The 21,776-nt window shown below is 45.4% G+C and overlaps 2 protein-coding genes and 1 long non-coding RNA gene across 4 annotated transcripts in view; 2 read left to right on the forward strand and 1 right to left on the reverse strand.

The window, feature by feature from the left end:
* The window catches only part of COG3 (component of oligomeric golgi complex 3), a 79,943-nt gene extending 71,249 nt beyond the window's left edge, over positions 1-8,694 (forward strand). For both annotated transcript variants that reach the window (XM_059143810.1, XM_059143809.1), the window contains 3 exons: positions 2,237-2,364; positions 3,412-3,510; positions 6,747-8,694. In XM_059143810.1, coding sequence (XP_058999793.1) covers positions 2,237-2,364; positions 3,412-3,510; positions 6,747-6,776 — 257 coding nt within the window. In that variant the 3' untranslated portion in view covers positions 6,777-8,694. The remainder of the gene's footprint in view (positions 1-2,236; positions 2,365-3,411; positions 3,511-6,746) is intronic.
* Positions 8,695-9,666: 972 nt separating this feature from the next.
* LOC131814037 (uncharacterized) lies at positions 9,667-11,788 on the forward strand. The gene is made up of 3 exons (XR_009347101.1): positions 9,667-10,077; positions 10,865-10,919; positions 11,556-11,788. It is a non-coding gene; the product is annotated as an uncharacterized LOC131814037 (long non-coding RNA).
* Positions 11,789-13,059: 1,271 nt separating this feature from the next.
* Positions 13,060-21,776, reverse strand: part of ERICH6B (glutamate rich 6B) — a 63,764-nt gene continuing 55,047 nt past the window's right edge. The window contains exons 12-15 of the mRNA XM_059143986.1: positions 18,008-18,093; positions 17,693-17,845; positions 15,933-16,158; positions 13,060-13,564 (exon numbers count right to left, since the gene is read on the reverse strand). Of these exons, the coding sequence (XP_058999969.1) occupies positions 13,352-13,564; positions 15,933-16,158; positions 17,693-17,845; positions 18,008-18,093 (678 nt within the window). The 3' untranslated portion in view covers positions 13,060-13,351. The remainder of the gene's footprint in view (positions 13,565-15,932; positions 16,159-17,692; positions 17,846-18,007; positions 18,094-21,776) is intronic.

Here is a 21,776-nt window from a genome sequence, read left to right on the forward strand (position 1 = left end):
GATTTTATTTATTTTTAGAGAAAGAGTGCAAAAGCATGCGGGTAGGGAGGGGTGGTGGGGAGGGGGAGAGAGAGAGAATCTTGAGCAGGATCCTCACGGAGCCAGACAGGCCTTGACCTCACGGCTCTGAGCCACCCAGGTGCCCCCACCCTGGAAACTCTAATCATAGTTAGCTGTAGTAGTAGCCGCCTGTTCTGACCTCTCACAGTCAGGAGCGCACTTTTCACTCCATAACTCAGCACAATTCTAGAAGGAATTCTGACCACCTTTGGATTAATTGGGACTTTGGCTCAAGGTTTCAGTCTTTGATAGAACTTATATAGAAATAGGAGCTGACTTTATTTTGAATGTTTATGTAAATGAAACTCTTGGGTGCAATAAATCTTTCTTAAAATAGGTAGAAACCAACAAACAGGCCTAGGTGTACTTAATATAGCTAAGCCCAGGGGCTTGATGCATTATTAATGTATTTTTCTTTCCTCTTTGGAAAGATCCCCTTTCACTCAAAACGGGCTGTCATTTTCTCAAGTGGGATCCAAGTGGAGCTCCCGGTGTTAGGTGTATTGTGCTCTCCAGCATTACAAGCGCAGTCATTAGTAAAGCAGGAGTGGATGAGAGGAAGCTGATGACAGGACATATTGCAGCAGGGCTTGCTGCTTTGTCATTAACCCCTTCCCTGTCTTTCTAAGGGAGGAGGGCTTGGCAGAGAGAGCAGTGGCACTCCAGTTCACTCCATTCTTGTATCTTCTGTTCCGTGTAGCCGTGAGGAGCTGTGGAGATGCTTTTTCTTCATCTCTAGGACAAGATGCCCACACTGCAATGTCAGGGATGTTTGGGCCTTTGGGTGGGAGCATCAGGAACAACCTAGGGACTTGTCTAGGGCCCTGGAAACCCAAGGTGACTGGTTCATGCAGTCTTGATCAGGTTCCTGGGGATCATTTCATGACTTGGTGTCTTGGAGCCCATTCTGTACTGGCATATCTGGCTCTCTGCATTCTCTTTAATGGTGCATGGCACGCATCACTCTAGCATAATTTCTTTAATAATTCTGTTAATTGTTAAAATATTTTTAGTTTTTTTCCCCCATCCATTATTTAATAGATGTCCCTGTATACATGTATCTTGGTATTTTGTAAGTATATCTGTAAGGTAAATTTCTAGTAGCAGCATGTTAAGTGATAGAATATATGTGTAGTTTCAGTTTTGCTAAACATTGCCTGGTTTATACTCCCAAGCAGCAGTGAGTAAGAAGGCTTGTTTCTGCACACCCTTACCAAATGCGGGTGGGTACTCACAGGCTTAGTGATTTTTACCAATCTGAAAATACCTCAGTTGTTTTAATATATATTTCTTTAATTATGAGTGAAGTTGAAGGTCTTTGTAATTATGAATCAGTCTTTTTCTTCATAGCTTTCTAGGTAGTTTCCTCTTTTAAATGACCTCATAAAGATAACTACTCTTCTTTTCCATTTGTACTTCTTTTCAGACACTACACTTAGCCTACATAATTATTTCAGTTACAGTTTTCTGGAATTCTGTCCCAATACAGTGTAAGATTGTAACAGATGGGGGCACCTGGGTGGCTCAGTCAGTTAGTTGAGTGTGTGATCTTGGTTTTGGCCCAGGTCATGATCTCAGGGTCCTGGGATAGAGCCCTATGTTAGGATCCACACTTAGCAGAGTCTCCTTGTCCCTCTCCCTCTCCTCCTCCTCTTACTCATGTGCGAGTGTGCGTGCTAGGTCTCTCAGATAAATAAATAAAATCTTTAAAAAAAAAATGTAACAGTTGGATTTTTAGTTACCGTTAAATATGTGTGGATGTTTCCAGAATCATCCCACAAGACGAAAGAGCATCTCTTGCTGTGAGTCGCTTCTGTAAATGAATAAGCTCATTCATAATGAAGTGATTCTTATTTTTGTCTCTCTGCAGATAATTTTTTATTTTATTTTAACTATCTCTGAATTCCAAAGGCTCCATAGTATAGCCCCTATGAATGTCCTGAAGGGTATTGGAGGAGTTCTTTTACTGCCTTACCCTTGGGGAGTAGAGTTTTGTATGTAGAAGATAATGAATGTTTATAGGACTTGTGAGTAAACAGGAAAAAGGAAAGAAAATTTTGGGAGAAATTGAGTCCTTTCTTCTGCTGTTTTTCTCTCCCCTTATTCCCTTCTTAAGGAAAATGGAAGTGTTTCTTCTCTTTTTCTTTGTAACAGTAATGAGGTTTATTCTTTCCAGCAAAGGTCAGTGACCTTGTAGCAAATGCCTACAAGACAATAAAAGCAAAGCTGCCTCTGACTTTGAGAAGTATGTCATTGTACCTATCCAATAAAGACACAGAGTTCATCTTGTTTAAACCTGTGAGGGTGAGTATTGTGATATTTTACTTGAATGTTGTCCAGTCTCTTCAAGTTTTCATTTCTTGCCTTGTCTACCATTTTCTTCTTCCTGTAGACATTTAAAAGTGTTAGTATACTGTTCTAGTAAAGTTGATTAATAATCACTGTAATTCCTGAGAGGATTACAAAGCCAGCCCTGGCCTGATCATATCCACCCCAGCCTTTGTTTTAAGTTCTTTATGTTGTTACCTTTGGCGACAAGGTAATTTTGACCTTAAAGTACAAATTAGTAAATAAATAAGTCATCAGACCCTAACATTGAATGTGGCCCAGTACTTGAGAAAGCAGCATTTCAGGAATTACGCTTCATTTTACTGGTGAGTAGTGGAAATAAATGGCTTGCAGTGGCTGCCAAGGGATTAAATGTCAGAGCAAATTTAGTGCTCATAACTTCCAGCTCTGTGTTGAGCTCACATCTTTACTGAAGGCATTGGTTGGTTTTTAAAGTACATTTTATGTGTCTGGGAACTTTATTATCTTTTGTGTAAGAAATTGCTGCTGAAGGCTCTTATTATTCTCTGAGGGGGCCAGGGCTTACTAGAGTTTAGCTTTTCCAGGAAGTATTATCTGATAAGGCTTAGTTGGGTTGTGCTAGCATGTGAATTATTAAGTGTGAATTATATGTCTTTGGTAATCCAATGAAAGATACATTTCCTCTACTTGTTTGGCAAATACCATTAAGATTTAATATTCTTAGAGAGAGAGAGAGGCAAACCAAGAAACAGACTCTTAACTATAGAGAATAAACTGATGATTACCAGAGGGGAGGTGGGTGGGGAGATGGATGAAATTGGTGATGGGGTTTAAGGAGGGCACTTGTGGTGAGCACCCACTAATGTATGAAAGTGCTAAATTACCATATTGTGCACCTGAAACTAATGTAACACTGTATGTTAACTAACTGGAATTTAAATGAAAACTTAAAAAAAGATTTAACAGTCTTAGTGCTTTATGTTTGAGATGATCACATATGTTTCTAGTAACTCATTTAATGGGATTTCCTTTCTTTATAAGAATAATGTTCAGCAAGTCTTCCAGAAGTTCCATGTTTTGTTAAAGGAAGAGTTTAGCCCTGAAGATATGGACATCATTGCTTGTCCTTCTATGGAACAGGTAATCTATCACCTGAAGATCCTTGTTACTTTTTATTCTTGATTATTTGGTTATTTTACTTGAGTAGGTAATGTCTGTCTTTGTATAACCATGTTTTTAATTTTAATTTTAAAATTGTACCTTATTTTATTCTGATGAGCAAGAATTCAGACTTTGAATTGCTCTCTCAAATTTTTAGTGATGACTTTATAAATTTTGATTGCTTTTTTTAATCCTTTCTGATATTGAAAATTGCTGTGTTTAACATGAGCGAACTGTTTGTGAAAAGTTCAAATAATGGTGTTTAGGATGCTGAGTAATTTTATTTACAGTATGCATGATAGGAGGCTCACATTTCACATGAAATAAAGTTACTTCACGGATTTGATGTTAGAAGTGTTTCTGTTTCCTCTCTCTTCCTAAATTTGAAAAACTGAATATAGAGCTTAGTCTGTATTTATCATTCAGTACAGCCAGCAAGTTTTTTTGAGCATGTATTATGTATTAGGAGTAGGCTGGTGCTATGGAGGGTATTTTATTTCCAGTTTTAAGTTTGGTATAGCTTAGGAGTTTTATATATGTCAGGACTAGAGGATATGGGAGAGAGTAGTAAGGTATGGAGCCTGAGAGGAGTAGGTGGAGAGTTGGGGAAGGGACGAGAGGCAGTGAGTGAGGGTGAGTCTTTGGGGGGTTTTATCACTTTGGGAGAGAAAAAGTGTAGCCGGAAGGGAAATGGAGTCTTTTTGTAATTGACATAGAACTCATATGCCATAAAATTTCATTGGTTTTTTGTATATTCACTAAGTTGTGCAACATCACCACTATCTAATTCCAGAACGTTTTTTTGTCCCTCTCAAAAGAAACCTCATACCCTTTAGCAGGTTCCCCACTCCTCCATCTTCTGTAATTTATTTTTTGTCTCTGTGGATTTGTTCACTGTGGACATTTCATTAAATGGAATCATATAATACATGGCCTTTTATGACTGGCTTCTTTTTCTTATCAGACTGTTTTTAAGGCTCTTCCATATTGTAGCATGTATCAGAATTGTATTCTTTTTTATGGCTTTATATATTCCTTTGTATGGATAGATGGTTCATACTTTAAAAAGATGTGTTTGTGGTTCCAGGATTGTAATTAAAATACTTTATTTATTTATTTATTTATTACAGAGAGGGCTAGCGAGAGAGGGAACACCAGCACAGGGGAGCTGGAGAGGGAGAAACTGGCTCCTCGCTGAGCAGCGAGCCCAGTATGGGATTTGATCCCAGGATGCTGGGATCGACTTGAGACCAAGGTAGACGCTTAACAACTGAGCCACCCAGGTGCCCCTAAAATGCTTTTTTTAAGAGTCACTTGAAGTCATTGTATTCTCTGTGATTATACCACTAACTTGATATATAGTTAGGTTTGTTTCAGTGTTTAGAGATTTTTTTCCCCACCATTTTGATTTAGTTTTTTTAATATAAAATATTAACATGCTTCCCAAGTCAGCATTCTAGAACAAGATAGAATTGGAGGTGTTTTGCTCTCCTTTCAGACCCCTCCAGCCTTCTCCTTCCTTTGTTTTATTTGTTATTGGATTATCTTTTCTTTTTTTTTTCTTTTAAAGATAGAAAATACATGTTTTTATATTCATGCGGAGGATCCGGAGAGAGGGAAAAATTGATGCTGGAAAATGTTCTTGAGTAGCAAAGGGGGGATGGAATCTCAGGGACAGTCGGAAGGAGGATGGAGCCTTTGTTAGGTGCATGTGTTCAGTTGCAAAAGGAAAGAAGGCCCAGTGTTTGGGCATGTGTATAGGGAGGCGGTGAACACGATAGGACAATAGAAGCTCTCATCTGATTGCTTCATGTCTGTGAGTGAAACAGGAAGAGGTTATCACAAAAATGTGGGGGTACTAAAGATTTGGGGAGCAAGGCTCAGTTGAGTTCAGTGGTTATGAATCCAAGAGAGGCCAGTCAGCATGGTTGTCTGTTTTCTCCAGTAATATGTAGTCAGTTGCAGGAGTGTAGACGTGGGGTAGCCAGACAGGGCTTGCTAAGAACATGCAGAGTTCCTGGGCCCTGCTGGACTCCTGCCAGCAAGATACATGTTTTGTGTGTGTGTGTGTGTGTTCGTAACTTAAAAGTTTGACAGTAATCAGTCACATTGCATATAATTCAGATTACTCTGCTCTGCCTCTCTTCCCTGTTCACTTGATGAGCCAGTACATTGTTTTCATGATGCACCAGTGGGTCACAGCCTGTAGTTTGAAAACCAGTGACAGAGCCCATCATTCTGTGTAGCTTGGTGTTTGTTTCATCATAATTAGATTGAGGTTTTGTATTTTGGGCAGGAAAAACACAGAGGTGATGGAGAGTCCCTCTCATTGGGGATACAGTTTTATAGAAGAGATGAGGGGGTGATTATTTTGATTACCAAAATAGTTTGTGTTATGTCAAAGGGTTCCCTGCCAGGTTCATTTGGCTGCACGTCTTCTAGGGCTTGGGTTCCAGATTGGCCATGGGCAGACTGCAGTTCCCCTGCTCTCTCCCAGGTGGGTTTCTCTGCTTCTCCTGGGGGCTGGCTCCATGTCCTGCCCTCCTTCACAAGTGGTTGGGGTCTCTAGGGCTCAGAGTTCGGGTTTGTGCTGAAATTCACTCTTTACGCCTGTTTTTATCTATCTAAAATGGTCATTCAAGGAATTCAGCTTACACACGCTTCTTCCCACAACACACTCTGCACAGAAAAAGGTGAAATTGATAATTTAGATCTATTTCTATCCCTTCTCAGGGTTGGTGTGTAGTTTTTGTTTTTTTTTTTCCTCCTGTCATTTTCACTGGATTCTAAATAAGTTGAGGGCATCAATTCAGTGATAGAGTATGGCATCCTCCCCCAGACCACCACAAAGCCCCCTGCCCAATGGCCGTGTGGTGACTCAGACCAGCATTGCGGGTTCAGCTGTGTTCATTTGGCTTCTTAAAAAATCTTAGACTTTGGGACGCCTGGATGGCTCATTTGGTTGGGCCACTGCCTTTGGCTCAGGTCATGATCCTGGAGTCCTGGGATCGAGTCCCATATCGGGCTTACCCTGTTTTGTGGGGAGCCTGCTTTTCCCTTCCCTTTCCCACTCCCCTTGTTTGTGCTCTCTCTCTCTCTCTGTCAAATAAATAAATAAAATCTTAAAAAAAAATCGTAGACTTTTTCTCTTCTTCTGTGTTTGAGGATTAGTATTCCACGGTAGAACTAACATAGCCCTTCACTTTGCTTTTCAGGTAAACCTCCTGCTGTCTGTTGCTAAATAACCAGGCTGGCCGGGCTGTGCACGTCAGCATCTGTGCGGTCGGAGTGGGCTGGGAGGTCCGGCAGCCTGCAGGACGCCGAGGAACCGTATGTGGGAGTGTCCTCAAGCGCCACCCCGGCGTGCTGCTCGGTGCTGACTGCAGCATGAAATACAAGCAAAGTGTTTGGAAGATTGGTGTTTCTCTTTTAAAAACATCAAAATGCCAAAGATTAATCTAGGAGTGTGAGAACTGCCTTCTTGAAAAGGTCACGAGAAATGTGAGTTTTTTAGAGGTAGCTATGGTGGGCATATAGGGAGATGGTTCTTAGCAAAAGATGTGCAATGAAACTAGGTTACAAGAGTAGTGCAAAGAAGAGCTTTACACAGAAGCGCTGTTAATTAGAAAGCTTCTACAAGTACGGTTTGTTAAAGTGCAAAACACTGCAATACTTTGAGCCACAGAGATTCCACGGGGGCTATTTTTTACTTCTAGAAATCTTACTCCTACACTCTATTTAATGTAATGTTTCTCCTAGCACTTTGAAGTTTCGTTTGGAGTAGATTGGGTGCATCTGAGAACACATTCTGCTTTCCTGGGAATATGGGGTGTTCTCTTTCTATGTGTTTGATGATGTGAGGTAGTTTGAAGATGCAAGGATCCTGTGTAAGGTTCCAGCCTCTGTACTCCCTGAATTGCTTAGGTGCAGAATGTTTAAATGCAGGGCCTGGAGCCTCCTCATAATAGATACGTGCGGTATGTTTAATGATCATCTTCATGGTACAATAGTTCGTGTTTGTGAGTGGGAAGCACCAATTAGGTTGTTTTAAATCTGGCACGTAAGGGAGAGGAGGCAGCCTGCTGAATCATGTATCTCACGTATAAAGGCGAGGGTTACCAGCTTTCTGTACACTGCCTTCGGTATGAATAGTTCTTTCAACAGTGAACACTTTCATGTCCCATGTGTTTGTTCATTGGCTGTGCTATGTACCAGTGTCATGGAGGTGCAGCCCTGTCACAGCAGGATACATTTTACCAACAAAGGTGAGGAGGATGAAGGTGGCCCACCCCTTAAAATCTACTGTATTATTCAGGGATCATCAGATAAATTATGCACATCTATGAGTTTTCCTACAAACACCTATTTTCTGAGCGGATGGGTTTCACCTCACATAAGCTGCTTTTTTGGTTCAGAAGGAATTTTCAGTTATTCAAACACTATCCAGAGAGGGAACACTGGAGAAGGTTCTGGAATGTAGCCAGCAGACCTCCTTCTACAGGACTTGTCCCGTTGCAGCAGACTCTTGTAGTGTGTAGTTAGGTTACATATCCTGATGTCTGTCATTTTAAACAGGTCATTTGTTTTTCAACTCCATTTAAATTGGTGATGAATGTGGCTTGAGAGAGCTTAATAGTCTATTTTGGGAAGATAGAAGGGAAAGAGGGTCCATATTCATTCTTTGACATGAAATGAATGAATCAGGAAGATTGTATTTACTTCCACTTAACTATTTTAAATACATGTTTAATGAAATAAACTGTAAAATATCCTGTTTTCTGTATTGTATGTACATTGGATTTTTTAAATAGCCTTTCCAAAGAAATGAGGGCATGATTATTGTACAGTACTGTGACTGATTTAATTTGATGTACAGAGCAGGCTACATTCTTAAGGATAAAAATATTTGATGGCACTCATTCTTGTGTTTTGAATCTTTTCTTTCTGAAACACTCAAACATCGTAGAAAGTGCTGAGTAGGTAATAGTGATCCAACTTGTTGGCTAAATGAATATTTGTTTAAATCTGTACAGTTTCAGGTGTTTACTTATACAAAACGTGTACATACTTTCAAATAATTTAAAATGCTTTATATTATTTGGCTAGAAATTGCAGTTTTTAATAAATGTGAATTTTTTAAAAAATAAAGATTTTTGCTTCCTACTTTGTCTTCACATGTCTGTTGTATGGATTCTTTTTAAAAATAATTAAAAAAAATTTTTTTTTTCTTACAATTTTATCAGTTTGACAGAGAGCACAAGCAGAGAGAGTGGGAGAGGGAGAAGCAGGCTTCCCATAGATCAGGGAGCCCGATGTGGGGCTTGATCTCAGGACCCTGGGATCATGTCCTGAGCCGAAGGCAGATGCCTAACAACTGAGCCACCTAGGCACCCCTAAAAATAATTTTTTTTAAAAGATTTTATTTATTTATTTGACAGAGAGAAATCACAAGCAGACGGAGAGGCAGGCAGAGAGAGAGAGAGGGAAGCAGGCTCCCCGCTGAGCAGAGAGCCCGATGCGGGACTCGATCTCAGGACCCTGAGATCATGACCTGAGCCGAAGGCAGCTGCTTAATCCACTGAGCCACCCAGGCACCCCTAAAAATAATGTTTTAATTGAAATTTTTATTGAGCTAGCTTGTGATTCACATGTAGTTGTCCAAGATGTAATACAGGGAGACTCTGTGTACCTTTCCCTGGATTTCTCCTAGTGGTAACATCTTGTGAAAGTAGAACAGGTTATCACAAGCAGAAGATGGACAAAAGTACACCCCACCAGTCTGTTCACATTTCCCCAGTTTTACCTGTACTGTGTGGATTTTTTTTTTTTTTTTTTTTGGTAAGATAATTATTGTGGGAAGACATTTTTTGAAGCCTCTTAATGCTTCATTAGTTGAAAGATAATTTTTTTCTTTGTTTGCAAAAACTGCCAATTTCCTGTGCATCTTCAGCGCATAGTCGTGTTGAAATTTAATGTTACGTAAGTAGAAATAAAAATGAGTTTGTATTTTCCCCCTGGTTTAACAATCCCATATCTTTAAATTCTCTTCTGCAATTTATTACAAGAAAGAATAGTCAACCTTCATTTTTTAAAAAGGGGCCATTTGTACTGGAAACCGTGGTGTGTTGGTGAGAGAATGGTGCTTCTCAGAAAGGAGAGGAGGAACTTCATTGTTTCCTCTCGGGAGCACTTTTTCTCCTGGTGGTGGCTCGTCTCTCCACTTGTTCACCTTTTCTGAGGGCAGGTGGGTCTCCTCGGCTCCTCCCTGCTCATGCTCCAGGCTGGTCTGGGTCCGTGAGCGCATGTGCCAGATGACGTCACTGTCTCACGTGGGCCGGAAAGGGCTTTGTCGGAAGGAAATGGGGCGCTGGCCGGGGACATACCAGAGGCTCCAGGAGCAGAGGGATACAGGCAGAAAGTCCCACTGATGTAGCTATTCCTTCAACACGGAAGGAGTGGGTGTGGACTCCGCTGCTGTGGTCCTGGACTGAGTGTCCCCACAACACGTTCATCGCGGGCAGACTCGGAAGACCGTCTCTGTTCCAGGTACTGATTTATGGCCTCTCGGCTCCAAATCCACCTTTTTGGGCCCTCATTGGACACTCTGGAGCTGGGCCCTGAGAATATTCCTCCTCGCCCAGCGGGTGCAAGGTTAGGCTTTGTGGGGTGCTGGAGGTACACTGTAAGGCGCAGGAGAAGGGGCCTCCTGTTGCTGGCCTGTCAGTTTTTCCTTCTACGCGGTCGCTGTGGCAGCGCGGGGGGTTCTGGGGGTTCTTGCTCTATAGTGAGTTTTGATCCGAGTGAAAGCTGGCAGCTCCCCAGCACTCCAGTGAAGTACCCCCACCCCCCCCCAAAGCCAGCGGGCTTCCATCCCTAGCTTTGGTGCTGGTGGGGGCTCTTCGAGGTTCTTCTTTCCCTTCCAAGCACGCCCATCATGCGCCTTCACCCCCACGCTTCATTCCACTACCCCTTCCCTCTCACACAGGGTCCTTGCTGTGCTGGGCTCCTTCCCAAAGCCACAGTTGCATTGTTTTGCTGTTGCTTGCTTCACTGATCCCCAAGTCTGTAAACCACCCCCCCCTCAACGCCGGGGGGGGGGGGCGGGCAACCTGTTCCTTTCTCTTCCGACCTTGAGCACATGGTGGAAGCTCAGTGTGTATTTGTTGCATGGCCTAATTAGTTACTGAATTTGTTAGTAATTTTGTGGGCACTGCAGGAAGCCCCGTGTGCCTTGGGGCAGTCACTGATTGTTACTCTTCAGAGGACCCTTGTGTGTAACTGAAGAGGTTGGTATTCATAAACAGCCCAGCTTTTTGTTCATTTTCGTTTCCAGGAGAAGCCATGTCACTGAAGAGAGAATGGAGGTCAGGCAGGATTTGTCCCCTCAGGTAGGTGAGGGCCTGGCAAGGGCCCAGGGTGTGAGGCAGAGAGTGTTACAGGTTGAATTAGGTGCCCCGGTCTCCGCCCCACATTCCTGTGTTGGAGTCCTAACCCGCAGTGCCTAGAAATGTGACCTGGTTTGGAAATAGGCTGTTGGAGATGCAGTTAGTCCAGATGAGGCCATACCGGCATAGATCAGCTCCTATCCAATGTGACTGGTGTCCATATAAAAACGGGGACTGTGACTCAGAGATGCACACCCACAGAGAAGGCCAGGTGAGGCCTGGAGTGTGTTGTCTCAAGCCCAGGACACAGAAGTCAATCGGGGCTGGAACACACACTCCCTTCGGGCCTTTGGAGGGAAGCCCTTGATCTCGGCCTTCCAGGCTCTAGAAGTGTGAACAGTAAGTTTCTGTGGTGGATGGCACCCAGTGCCGGTGTCGGGGGGAGGAGTCCTTGATCTCTGCAGTTCCTGGCCATCTATCTGGCTGGGGACTTGACTTCCTTACCACTCTGTGAGGTGATTCGCCTTCCTTCATGAGGACAGTCCCGGAGTCCACTCTCTGGTGACCGTGGCACTGAGCCATGGTTCCCAGAGGACCAGGAACCCCGTGCTGCTATGTGAGATTTCTGGTCTTTTGAAGGACTGGCCAATGGGACAGGACTGACTGGGCAAAACACCCCGGTGAGGCGGCCTGTTCACAAGCTCTCTGTGAGTAGCAGGATGATTGCAGGTTGGTGGGAAGAGGATGATCAGGGATGGAGGGGAGTTGGCCGATGATGGTGGGAACCCACTCGGGAAGCAGGGAGCACAATGTCTTCTCCATGCCACTGCCTCTGACCCCTGGCGTGTGGCTCTGTGAGGTGAGCTCCAGGACTGCCCTGCTATTCCAGGTGAGGAAACAGGGGCTCCTTGCTCGGGGGCGGGGGGGAGACTTTCTTGTTGCTGAAACCCACTCAGAAGCTTCTGCCTCTCGTGGTGGGTGAGGAAAAGGGCTTCTGTGCGCACAACATGAGTGTGGAGCCCACAGGGCACACTGAAGCTCTGCTGTGGGCTTGTGAGTGTGGGCTGCTGCGGTGGTCATCTGTCATTTATGGCTCATGTCCTTGCCCCATAGTGACTGTTGTTCTAGCTGAGGACAGCAAGGTGTGGCAAATAGTGGGGGTGACTGTGGACGCCCCACCCCCCAACCCCACTCCCTGCCTTCACCTTCAGGGCTCCCCCAGCTGCTGGGTTGTCGTGGTTCGGGGTCATGGTGACTTCCAGTGAGGGTTGGTCGCAGGCAGTGTGAGATCAGCAAGGGGGCAGGGCCATGAAGGTGGGACTCTGGTGTCATTGTCACAGCAGGGAATGGCCAGCTGCCAGGCTGGGCTGGCTGGCTGGAAGGGTTTTCCTATCTCATCTCAGTTTAGGCTGCAGTGGAGGTCATCCTGGGAAGTTGCCATGCCCTGGGGTCTATAAAAGGCACACTGGAGGGGGCTGCCCAGCTCCTGAGTCCTCCTTTTCTAGAAACTCCTGCCCCTCCCAGTGCATAGGTGTCAAGGCGTAGCTCCACCCTCCTTACCACGTGGGGCTGCACCAAGAATGGCTTCCCGATTAAGCCAGGCCAATCAGACACCTCTGGTGTCTTTTGAGACATGGGGAGGCAAAGCCACATGAAGTGAGGGGCATAGACCACATGTCCTGAAGAATGTCACAGAGATGGGAATGGAAGTCATCTAGCTTCTGGGGACTTCCCATGCTCTGATCCTTTTCTGAGACCCACTGCACCTTCTGTCCATATGACTCATGTCCCTTTTTGCTTTACCTACTTGAATTAGTGACTGTTACCAGAAGTGTCCCAGCTAGTGGAGGGGGTTTGAGTGTGTGTGCTTTCGGGCTCCCGATGGGCTCCTGGGTTAGGGGACCTGCCGCAGTCTGGCGTTGGGTCACTGTCTGGGTCTCCCTGTGTCTTGGCAGACGTGAGAGATGGGTGTTTGTGATGATGTTAGGGTTAGTGAGAACTTCCCGGGTATCTAGACCCACTTTGCTGGCAAGGAAACTGAGGCATAAAGTGACTTGCCCCAGGTCACACAGCCAATGACGGGCAGAGGTGTGCTTTGAGACTGTCTCCATACTGAGTCAACCCATGTACAGAGGAAGGCTGCAAAAGGCCTGCATTTTGTGACCAAAAAAGGTGACCAGTGAGGGCGCACGGGACAGGGGTTGACGGGTATTGCCTACTGAAACAACTTGCTCCTCATGCTGTCGGGTGAGGGTTTTTCTGTGCCCAGCTACAGATTCTTTTTTCAAACCAAGGAGCTGTGGTAAGTCCCAAATGACAAATCAACTCTCAAGGGACATCCACAGGGCTCTGGGGTTTTCCTCAGCACTCCTGGTAACTTTCCTGAGACAGTCCTCGGTGGCAGGAAAAGGCCCCAGCACGACGTGGTGACCACCCTACTTTGGGAGGTGAGAGTTCTTCGGTTCCACGTTGTCGATTGGCAAGATCCTGGCATTATTGATGAAGTTTTCCAAGTCAGGGATGGTCAAGAAATTCAGGATCCTATTCATTTTCCCCAGGAGGACCTTCATCTTCCGAGCTGTTGAAACAATTTCTACCTCCAGGATGGCCTTCTGCTTCATTTCACTCAGCGCCTCTGGGGCTACGAACTGTGGGAATCCACAGAGAGCTCCGTGAGGATGAATGCTGCCCAGACACCATGCTTTCCACCCCAGGATTAGGCCCCGTGGACCAGGACTGAGTTTTCTCTGGAGACTCGCTCCAGGGCGAATTTGTGCTCCCAGCCTTGTCACTGGCAACACGTCCCTTTTTTGGCCCAGGCCTGTGACCACACAGCCACAGGGATGAAGGCTGAGACTACACTCAAGCCTGACCCTAAACCAATGGGTTACCAGCTCTGGGGCCCTTGTGCAGCCTGCCTGGCCAAGGCTGTCTTCCTGGGACTGTCCGGCTCCTCCCCATGGATTCCCACCATGGAAGTGGGGTGGGGGAGACAAGCTCTACTGCAGGCGGGAAACTACAGAGCCTGAGCAAAGAGCCTGAGCTACAGAGCCTGAGCAAAGAGTCTCCTGGAGGGGGAAATAATAAAGGGGCATAGCAGTGTGTTCTGTTTCTGTGACGTATCCAGCTTATGAAATGTTCTCACACTAGTACCTTATTTAATCCTTACAATAATGTGGTGTCCCTTTTGCAGGCAGTAACGGACACGGAAAGTTCATGAGGCCTGCCTGGTGTCTCATGGCAAGAGGAGGGGCTAGTATGTTCTTCCTAGGGTGCCCTGGCTACTGGCCTTGGTGGACCTGCTGACTAGTCGCATGTGTGCTATTGGCTTCATTTGCCCCTGACCCCCTGCCCCTGCACTGGCCCAGCTACTGGGGCTGCCAGGCCTCCTGGGTTTTCTGCCTGCACCAGCCCTTCACCTGCCCTTCCTGGGCACTGGCTCCCTTTCCTGGCCCTCCTCCATCACTGGGACCCCACTGTCATCCAAAGTCCAGGGGCCCAGGCCCTCATACCCTCTCCACCCCAGCTGCTCCCTTAGCTCATCACCTCTGTGCAGGGGGAGGCTAGTGGATCACTGGGGATGGTGCTGTGTACCTACATTCCTCCTCTCTACTGGGTTGGCTGCTCCGGGGGACCCGGGGTAGGTAAGGAGGTTGGACGTGGTTACTTAGGATATAAAATGGCAGGCCTTGCTGGGCTAGCTGTCCAGATCTGTTTGGAACTTTCCCAGTTTGAGCACTCAGAGTCATATGTCCAGGAAAATACCTCAGTCCTGGGCAGGCTAAACCTTCCACGTTCTCTGCTTTCCTTCCCAGAATTTCATATGGCTTAATTTTGGCAGAGTCTGCTGTTTGGTTCTTCCCTCCATCCACCTACTTCTCCATCTGCTCACCTCCCAGGAAACAGGTCTGTCTGTCTGTCTCCCAGACAGGCCGTCCTACTTGCAGAGATCTTGAATACTTCTCTCGTGGGTCTGTAAACAGAGCCTTCCATGAACGGGAAAGGGGAGCCAGAGCACGAGCAGGATCTTGTATGGATCTCAGAGGGGGGCCAAGGACACCCTATTCCTGTCTTGAACTCCGGAGAGAGAAGGGTCTCAGGAGCCCACTCACAGTCAGAACTCCAGGGTGCGGACTCCCCATTTGTAGGGGGTTGAACTGTGACCTCCAAAAGATATGTCTGACTCCCAGTCCCTAGGACTTGTGACGGTCACTATATTTGGAGAGAGGGTTTTAGCCAATATAATTAAGTGAATGATCTCAGGATGAGGCCAGCCTGGACTTAGGGTGGGCCCTGAATCTGCTGTCTGGTGTCCTTACAAGAGAAGGGAGAGGGATATTGGATACAGAGAAGCCGGCTGCGTGAAGGTAGAAGGTTGGAGGGATGCCCCCCCAAGCCAGGGGACACCCAGGGCCCCCAGAAGCTGGAAGAGGCAAGGAAGGATTCTCCCCCAAGCTCTTTGGAGGGAGTGTGGCCCTGCTGACACCTGGAGTTCAAGCTTACAGCCTCCAGAGCTGTGAGAGCTGAAGTTTCTGTTTTACGCCAACCAATTTGTGGTCATTTGTCATGGCAACCGTAGGACATGAACACACCTTTGCTACTTTCTTGCTCAGCCCAGGCTGAGCCCCCTGAACCTCTAGGTGCTCCTTGAGTGATTTGGGGGAGAAGAGGACACCAAGGGCAGGCATGGGAACACAGATTTCCCCATGGTTTCTGTTCCTGCCAACTGACAGGGCTGATGTGAGTGTCAGGTGAGAAGATGTATGTTGACATCTTCGCTTTATTGTCTGGCTTGCATCTGGGCTCTTTGGGGCTGTCTGGTTCCTCAGCTGGGAATCTCTAGGTGCTGGGAGTCCTGAGGGACTCGGAAGGTAAATGAACACCTCTGTCAAGCATCATGTTAACAAAGTTGGCCAGGTTGCTCTCTGGGTCACAGTGATGTAGAACATGTCCCAGAGAGAGGCCCGTGGCATGGCCCAGTGGGCACCTGCCTGGTGGAGGGAGTTGAGACCTTACCTTGTACTTGGTGCCCAGGTTTAAGCAGATTTGCTTCTTTTGGTGGCTGAAGCAGAAGATGATCTTATCCTGGCTCCTTATTTGTACCTTTATGTACTCATTGATTTTCAAGGAGATGGACTGGAAAGGGGGTGCATGGACGTGGAGGCTGAGGTCCCACCAGTTCCAGGCCTTCTGGTATTTGCCTTTGGGGAAGTAGTAGCCCAGGTTTTGGCTCAGGCTCACCCTAGACCAAGGAGGGATCAGGCAACACTTTTTAAAAAGATTTATTTATTTACTTATTTATTTGAGAGAGAGCACAAGTAGGGGGAGGGCAGACTCCCCACTGAGCAGGGAGCTCAGTGCAGGACTTGATCCCAGGATCCTGGGATCATGACCTGAGCCCAAGATGATTAACTGACTGAGCCACTCAGGAGCCCCCTTTGCCCATAATTTTATGTATTACTTTGGGTAAGTCACTTATATTCTCTAAATTTCTTTGTCAAGAAAATAAAAGTAGTTCCTAGATTTCCCTAAGGTCTCTTCTGGCCCTAAAAGGAAGTGTCATTATGGAGAAGAGGCCCTACAGAATGTAGCCAGATACTGTTTGAAATAATTGTCTGGGTTTCTCGCCCACTGGCCACCTGGTACTTCTTGCACCTTTCAGACATCAGTTTCTATACAAAAGGCCCTTAGGGCAGGGCAGGTACCTCTGAGAACAAAGTTGTCAATTAGGAAATAGCATTTTAAAAACTCAAAGAAAAAAAAAGAAAAATTAAAGAAAAAAGCAAAAAACACACAAAATTTAAAAACTCAAAGAATATTTAAGAAACTGTTCTTAAGGGGTGCCTGGGTGGCACAGTTAGTTAAGTGTCTGATCCTTGGATCCAGCTCAGGTCATGATTTCAGGGTTGTGGGATCAAGCCCTACAGCTTAAGACTCTCTTTTCCTCTGAAAGAAAGAAAGAAAGAAAAAGGAAAGAAAAAGAGAGAAAGGAAGGAAGGAAGGAAGGAAGGAAATAGTCTTAAAAACCAGGACTGGTGGAGTAAAAATATTTTGGGGGGATTAAAAGCCAAAGTCTGGTTTTGACTACCAAGAAGAAAGGAAGTAGAAAGTTGATATAAGATGGTAGGCCTTTCCTACTCCATGACCACTTAGTGGGGAAGGGAAGAGGGAAATCCTGAAAAAAAACAAAAACCAAAAAATGGAGTACTTACCCCCAAAAAGATGGAGAAAGATTCTGAAGTTTGATTTGGTAAGATGAAGTTTCCCACCATGGCCAGAAATGGGAACTTAAGAACTAAGTTCGAGTGATCATGAAATACTTAGAAGTTTGTTTTTTGGGCATGATACATGTGTCTCCAAAGCCCTCACCACACCCTCCTCTCTGAGGCACCTGGGACAGAGGGGCCCTGGGTCCTTCTAAGATAATTCTTATCGGGCTTGACTCTCAGGAGGTGTAGAGGACATGGAACCAAGAGAAGTAGTCACCGTGAGTCTCTGATTGCTATTTTACCCTTGGGGAAGCTATGGGGACAAGGACAGAGTGTCTTTCCGCAGGTCAGGGACCTGCCTTGCTGCCACCATGATACCCATCTCCCTGTTTGCAACATGTATGGGTCGGAGAAACAAATTCACAAGCAAATGAGGGAGAGAGCGTAAGAGAGAGAGACCAAGACCTAACCCATTGAAGGAGGATGGCTGTGTGGACTGGGAATCAACTCTTAACCACACTGCCTCTCTGTGGAGAGGTGTGTTTGGGACTCCCAACCCAAACTTACCAGATTTCTCTGTTTTCATCATAGAAGGTAGCATGCCCAGAGTTGTTGATAAGGGCCTGGACACACCTTTCTTCACTGTCTTCCAGAATGATGAATGTTAACTCCCTCTGTTTTGTACTGAGGATGAGCAGAGCCAGCTTTCCTGATGGATAGCTGCAAGACAGTTAAGGCACATGCAGCCCCTTGTGGTCCCCTGGGAAAGGCAGAGCCCTGTGGAGGACATGGGCCTCAGGAAGATCACGCCCCATCCCTGACCCACACACTTCTCAGGCGCCATGTGTGTCAATGTGAGTGGCCCTGGGCTTTGGTGGATACTGTATCTGGCCTGATCCATCAGGAAAGAGGATTTGGAAGACCGTCTCACTGGGGTAGAGGGTTAATTTTACGTCATGGTGAGGCACCTGGGAAGAAGAGATGAGCTTATTATAGAAAGTGCACAGGGGCTGATTGTCCCCAATTCAAAGTCTGGTGTTGTCACTAGAGTGCTCGGGATTGGTTTACTCTCCCAATGTCCACATTGCCAATCCACCATCACTACCCCACCCATCACTACTGCCACCTTGCTGAGGATTCTGGGTAGGAAGCCTCTCAGGGCCTCCTTGGTTTACTCATCTGTGTGACCAGGAGCTAGAGAGGGACCACTTTGTATGCTTGTACGTGCACGTGCAGATTTTACTATCATTTCAATTCTCTAATGGTTCTTGGTTGTTTTTCTTTCTTTTTTCTTTAAGAGACTTTATTCATTTATCTGAGAGGGAGAGAACACAAACTGGGGGGAGAGGCGGGGAGAGGAGCAGATGGACAAGCAGACTCCCTGTTGACAGGGACACGAGACTTGATCCCAGGACCCCGAGAGCATACCTGAGCCAAAGTCCAGACACTTAACCAACTGAGCCACCCAGGGGCCCTGGTTATTGGTTGTTTTAGTTTTCTAGGGCTGCTGTAACAAAATAAACCAAGGATGCACTTTAAAACTACAGAAATTTATTTTCTTACAGAGGTGGAGGCCAGAAGTCTGAAATGAAGGAATCCGCAGGGTTAGCTCTTTCTGGAGTCTCCAGGAAGAATTTCTTCTGTGCCTCTCTCCTGGGTTGTAGTGATGACCTGCGATCCTTGTTCTGTGGCCTGTATGTGCATGGCGGCAATATCTACCTTTATCACCATGTGCCATCCTCCCTGGGCTTCTGTGTCTTCACATGGCCATCTTCTTGAAAGAACACCCATCACGCTGGATTAGGGGCCCACCTTGCTTCAGCATGACCTCGTCTTAACCACATCCTTAAAGACTAATTTTCCAAAGAAGGTTCTGTTCTGAGGCACCAGGGCTTAGGACTTAAATACATCTCTTTAGGGGGATGCAATTCAACCCATAACACTGGCATTATTCAGGGTTTTTAAAGTTTCTTCTTGATTCAGTTTTAGTGAATTATATTTTTCTAGGACATTGTTCATTTTATTTATTTATTTATTTATTTATTTATTATTATTTTTTAAAAGATTTTATCTATTTATTTGATAGAGAGGATCACAAGTAGGCAGAGAGGCAGTCAGAGAGAGAGGTTCAGGAAGCAGGCTCCCCGCCTGGCAGAGAGCCCAATGTGGGGCTCGAACCCAAGATTATGAGATCATGATATAAGCTGAAGGCAGAGGCTCAAACCACCGAGCCACCCAGGCACCCTTAGGACATTGTTCAGTTTAGGTAAATTTTGAAATTTATTGTCCTAAAACTATTGTCATATGGTATTTAAAAAAAAAAACCCTCTACTGTCTCCATAGTTATGACTTTGTCTTCATTCTTTTTATAATGACTATCTTCTCTCTCTCTCTCCTTTTTTTCCCTGGATAAACCTCACCTAAAGATTTGCCTATTTTACTAGTATTTTCAGAGAGCTTGCTTTTGGTTTGTTTATTCTATTTGTTTCCCATTTTATCAATTTTTAGTCTTAATGTTATCATTTATATACTTGTACCTTCTATACTTTTTTATATTATTCTATTTTATAATTACTTGAATTGAATATTGAGCTCATTTGTTTTCATCTTTCTTCTCAATCTTCCTACTCTTTTTTTTTTTTTAAGATTTTATTTTTTCTTTGACAGACAGAGATCACAAGTAGGCAGAGAGGCAGGCAGAGAGAGAGAGAGAAGAGGAAGCAGGCTCTCTGCCAAGCAGAGAGCCCGATGAGGGACTCGATCCTAGGACCCTGAGATCATGACCTGAGCCACCCAGGCGCCCAATCCTTCTTAACATATATTTTTATTATGTTATGTTAGTCACCATACAGTACATTATTAGTTTTTGATGTAGTGTTCCACGATTCAAGAGAACGTATTTCATGGAACACCCAGTGCTCCATGCAATACATGCTCTCCTTAATACCCATCACCAGGCTTCATCAAGATAAAATCTTCTGCACAGCAAAGGAAACAGTCAATAAAACAAGAGACAACCCACAGATTGGGAGAAGATATTTGCAAATGACACTACAGATAAAGGGTTGGTATCCAAGATCTATAAAGAACTTTTCAAACTCAGCACCCAAAAACAAGTCAAAAAACGGGCAGAAGATATGAAGAAACACTTCTCCAAAGAAGACATACAAATGGCTAACAAACACACAAAAAAATGTTCAACATCATTAGCCATCAGGGAAATTCGAATCAATGCTCCTTCTTAATATCAGCATTAAAAGTTATAGCAGTGCTCTCAACATACTATTTTAGCTATTTCCCACGCAAATAGAAAAGTTTACGATTCATTCCATTCTAAATATTTCTGAATTTCCAGTGCGATCTCTTCTTTGACACATAATTTATTTGCAAGTGAGTTTTTAAATTTGCAAATGCATGGTGTGCATTTGGGTGATGTTATTATGACCAATTAAAACTCACTGGGCTGGGTGCCTGAGTGGCTCAGTCACTAGGCATCTGCCTTTGGCTCAGGTCATAATCCCTGAGTCCTGGGATCGAGTCCCGCATCGGGCTCCCCACTCAGTGGGAGGCCTGCTTCTCCCTCTCTCATTCCTCCTGCTTGTGTTCCCTCTCTTGCTGCGTCTGTCAAAAAAGTGAAATCTTTAAAAAACAAAACAAAACAAAACACCCCACTGGGGTAAGAGGACACAGTCTATGTGATATCAGCTGTTGAGCGTTTGCTGAGGCTTGTTTTGTGGCCCAGGGTGTCCTTAGTTATTGGAGGTGTGTCACATGCAGCTATTTCCTTGTGAAGGACACATGTCCTTGTCTTGCGTTTCCATGTGGGCACGAACACCGAAGCCCCTGGCTTATTCAGATGAGCTGTTCTCCCGCCTCTCGCCCTCCACTCCCAGCTCACCGCCCCGCCTCACCACCCCCTGCTCACACGCTCACTCCTCCGGTGTCTCCATTTCTCCCTCCTGGTGTTGACTCTGCCTCTTGCTTTCTTACACACTCTGCTCTGTATTTCTGACACTGACACTTTTTATGTGTCATCTACATTTCCCAGATGTTTGCAGTAGGAAAGCTTTTGGGGTCATCTAGTGTCCCACATGGCTCTAAATGGGTCAGTGGTTCTCCAGCTAGTATTTTTAACTGTTGAAGCCGCTTTGTTCAAGAAAGCTTACAGCAGAATGCCCAGATCTGAGATAATCAAAGACAAAGCTGCAGCTCTCTGAAGAGCTTAGGGCAGGCCTTGGAATGCCATAATCCGGGCATCCGGGTGAGAACCACTTGAGGTGACAAAGGTCTGCAAACTGACTCCATCCCTACACCCAGCACTGTGCCGACCACTTTCTTCCACAGCGCAAGGACCCTACTAGGTAGACATGATCATTGGCTCCCCTGAAGATGAGGGCAGATGACATACACAAAGCTGTCCGGTGAGGGGAGAGCCAGAGGCCCATGACCTGCCCCTTGCCTACAGACTCGTCCGTGGAATGCGCTGCCTCCAACCATTCAGCTCCCAGCTACTTCCCACATTCAGGCTACACATCACTGCCCTTTTCTGTTTTAACCTAAAAAAGTGCCTTGTAAAGACACCCAAGGTTGGTTTGTTCCTGATGGCCCGGAAGGAGCTTCTAGCTGTTGCTCAGGAGAGAATATTTGTATT

This window comes from Mustela lutreola, chromosome 13 (genome assembly GCF_030435805.1).
Source record: "Mustela lutreola isolate mMusLut2 chromosome 13, mMusLut2.pri, whole genome shotgun sequence".
In the NCBI taxonomy this organism is placed as follows: Eukaryota; Metazoa; Chordata; class Mammalia; order Carnivora; family Mustelidae; genus Mustela; species Mustela lutreola.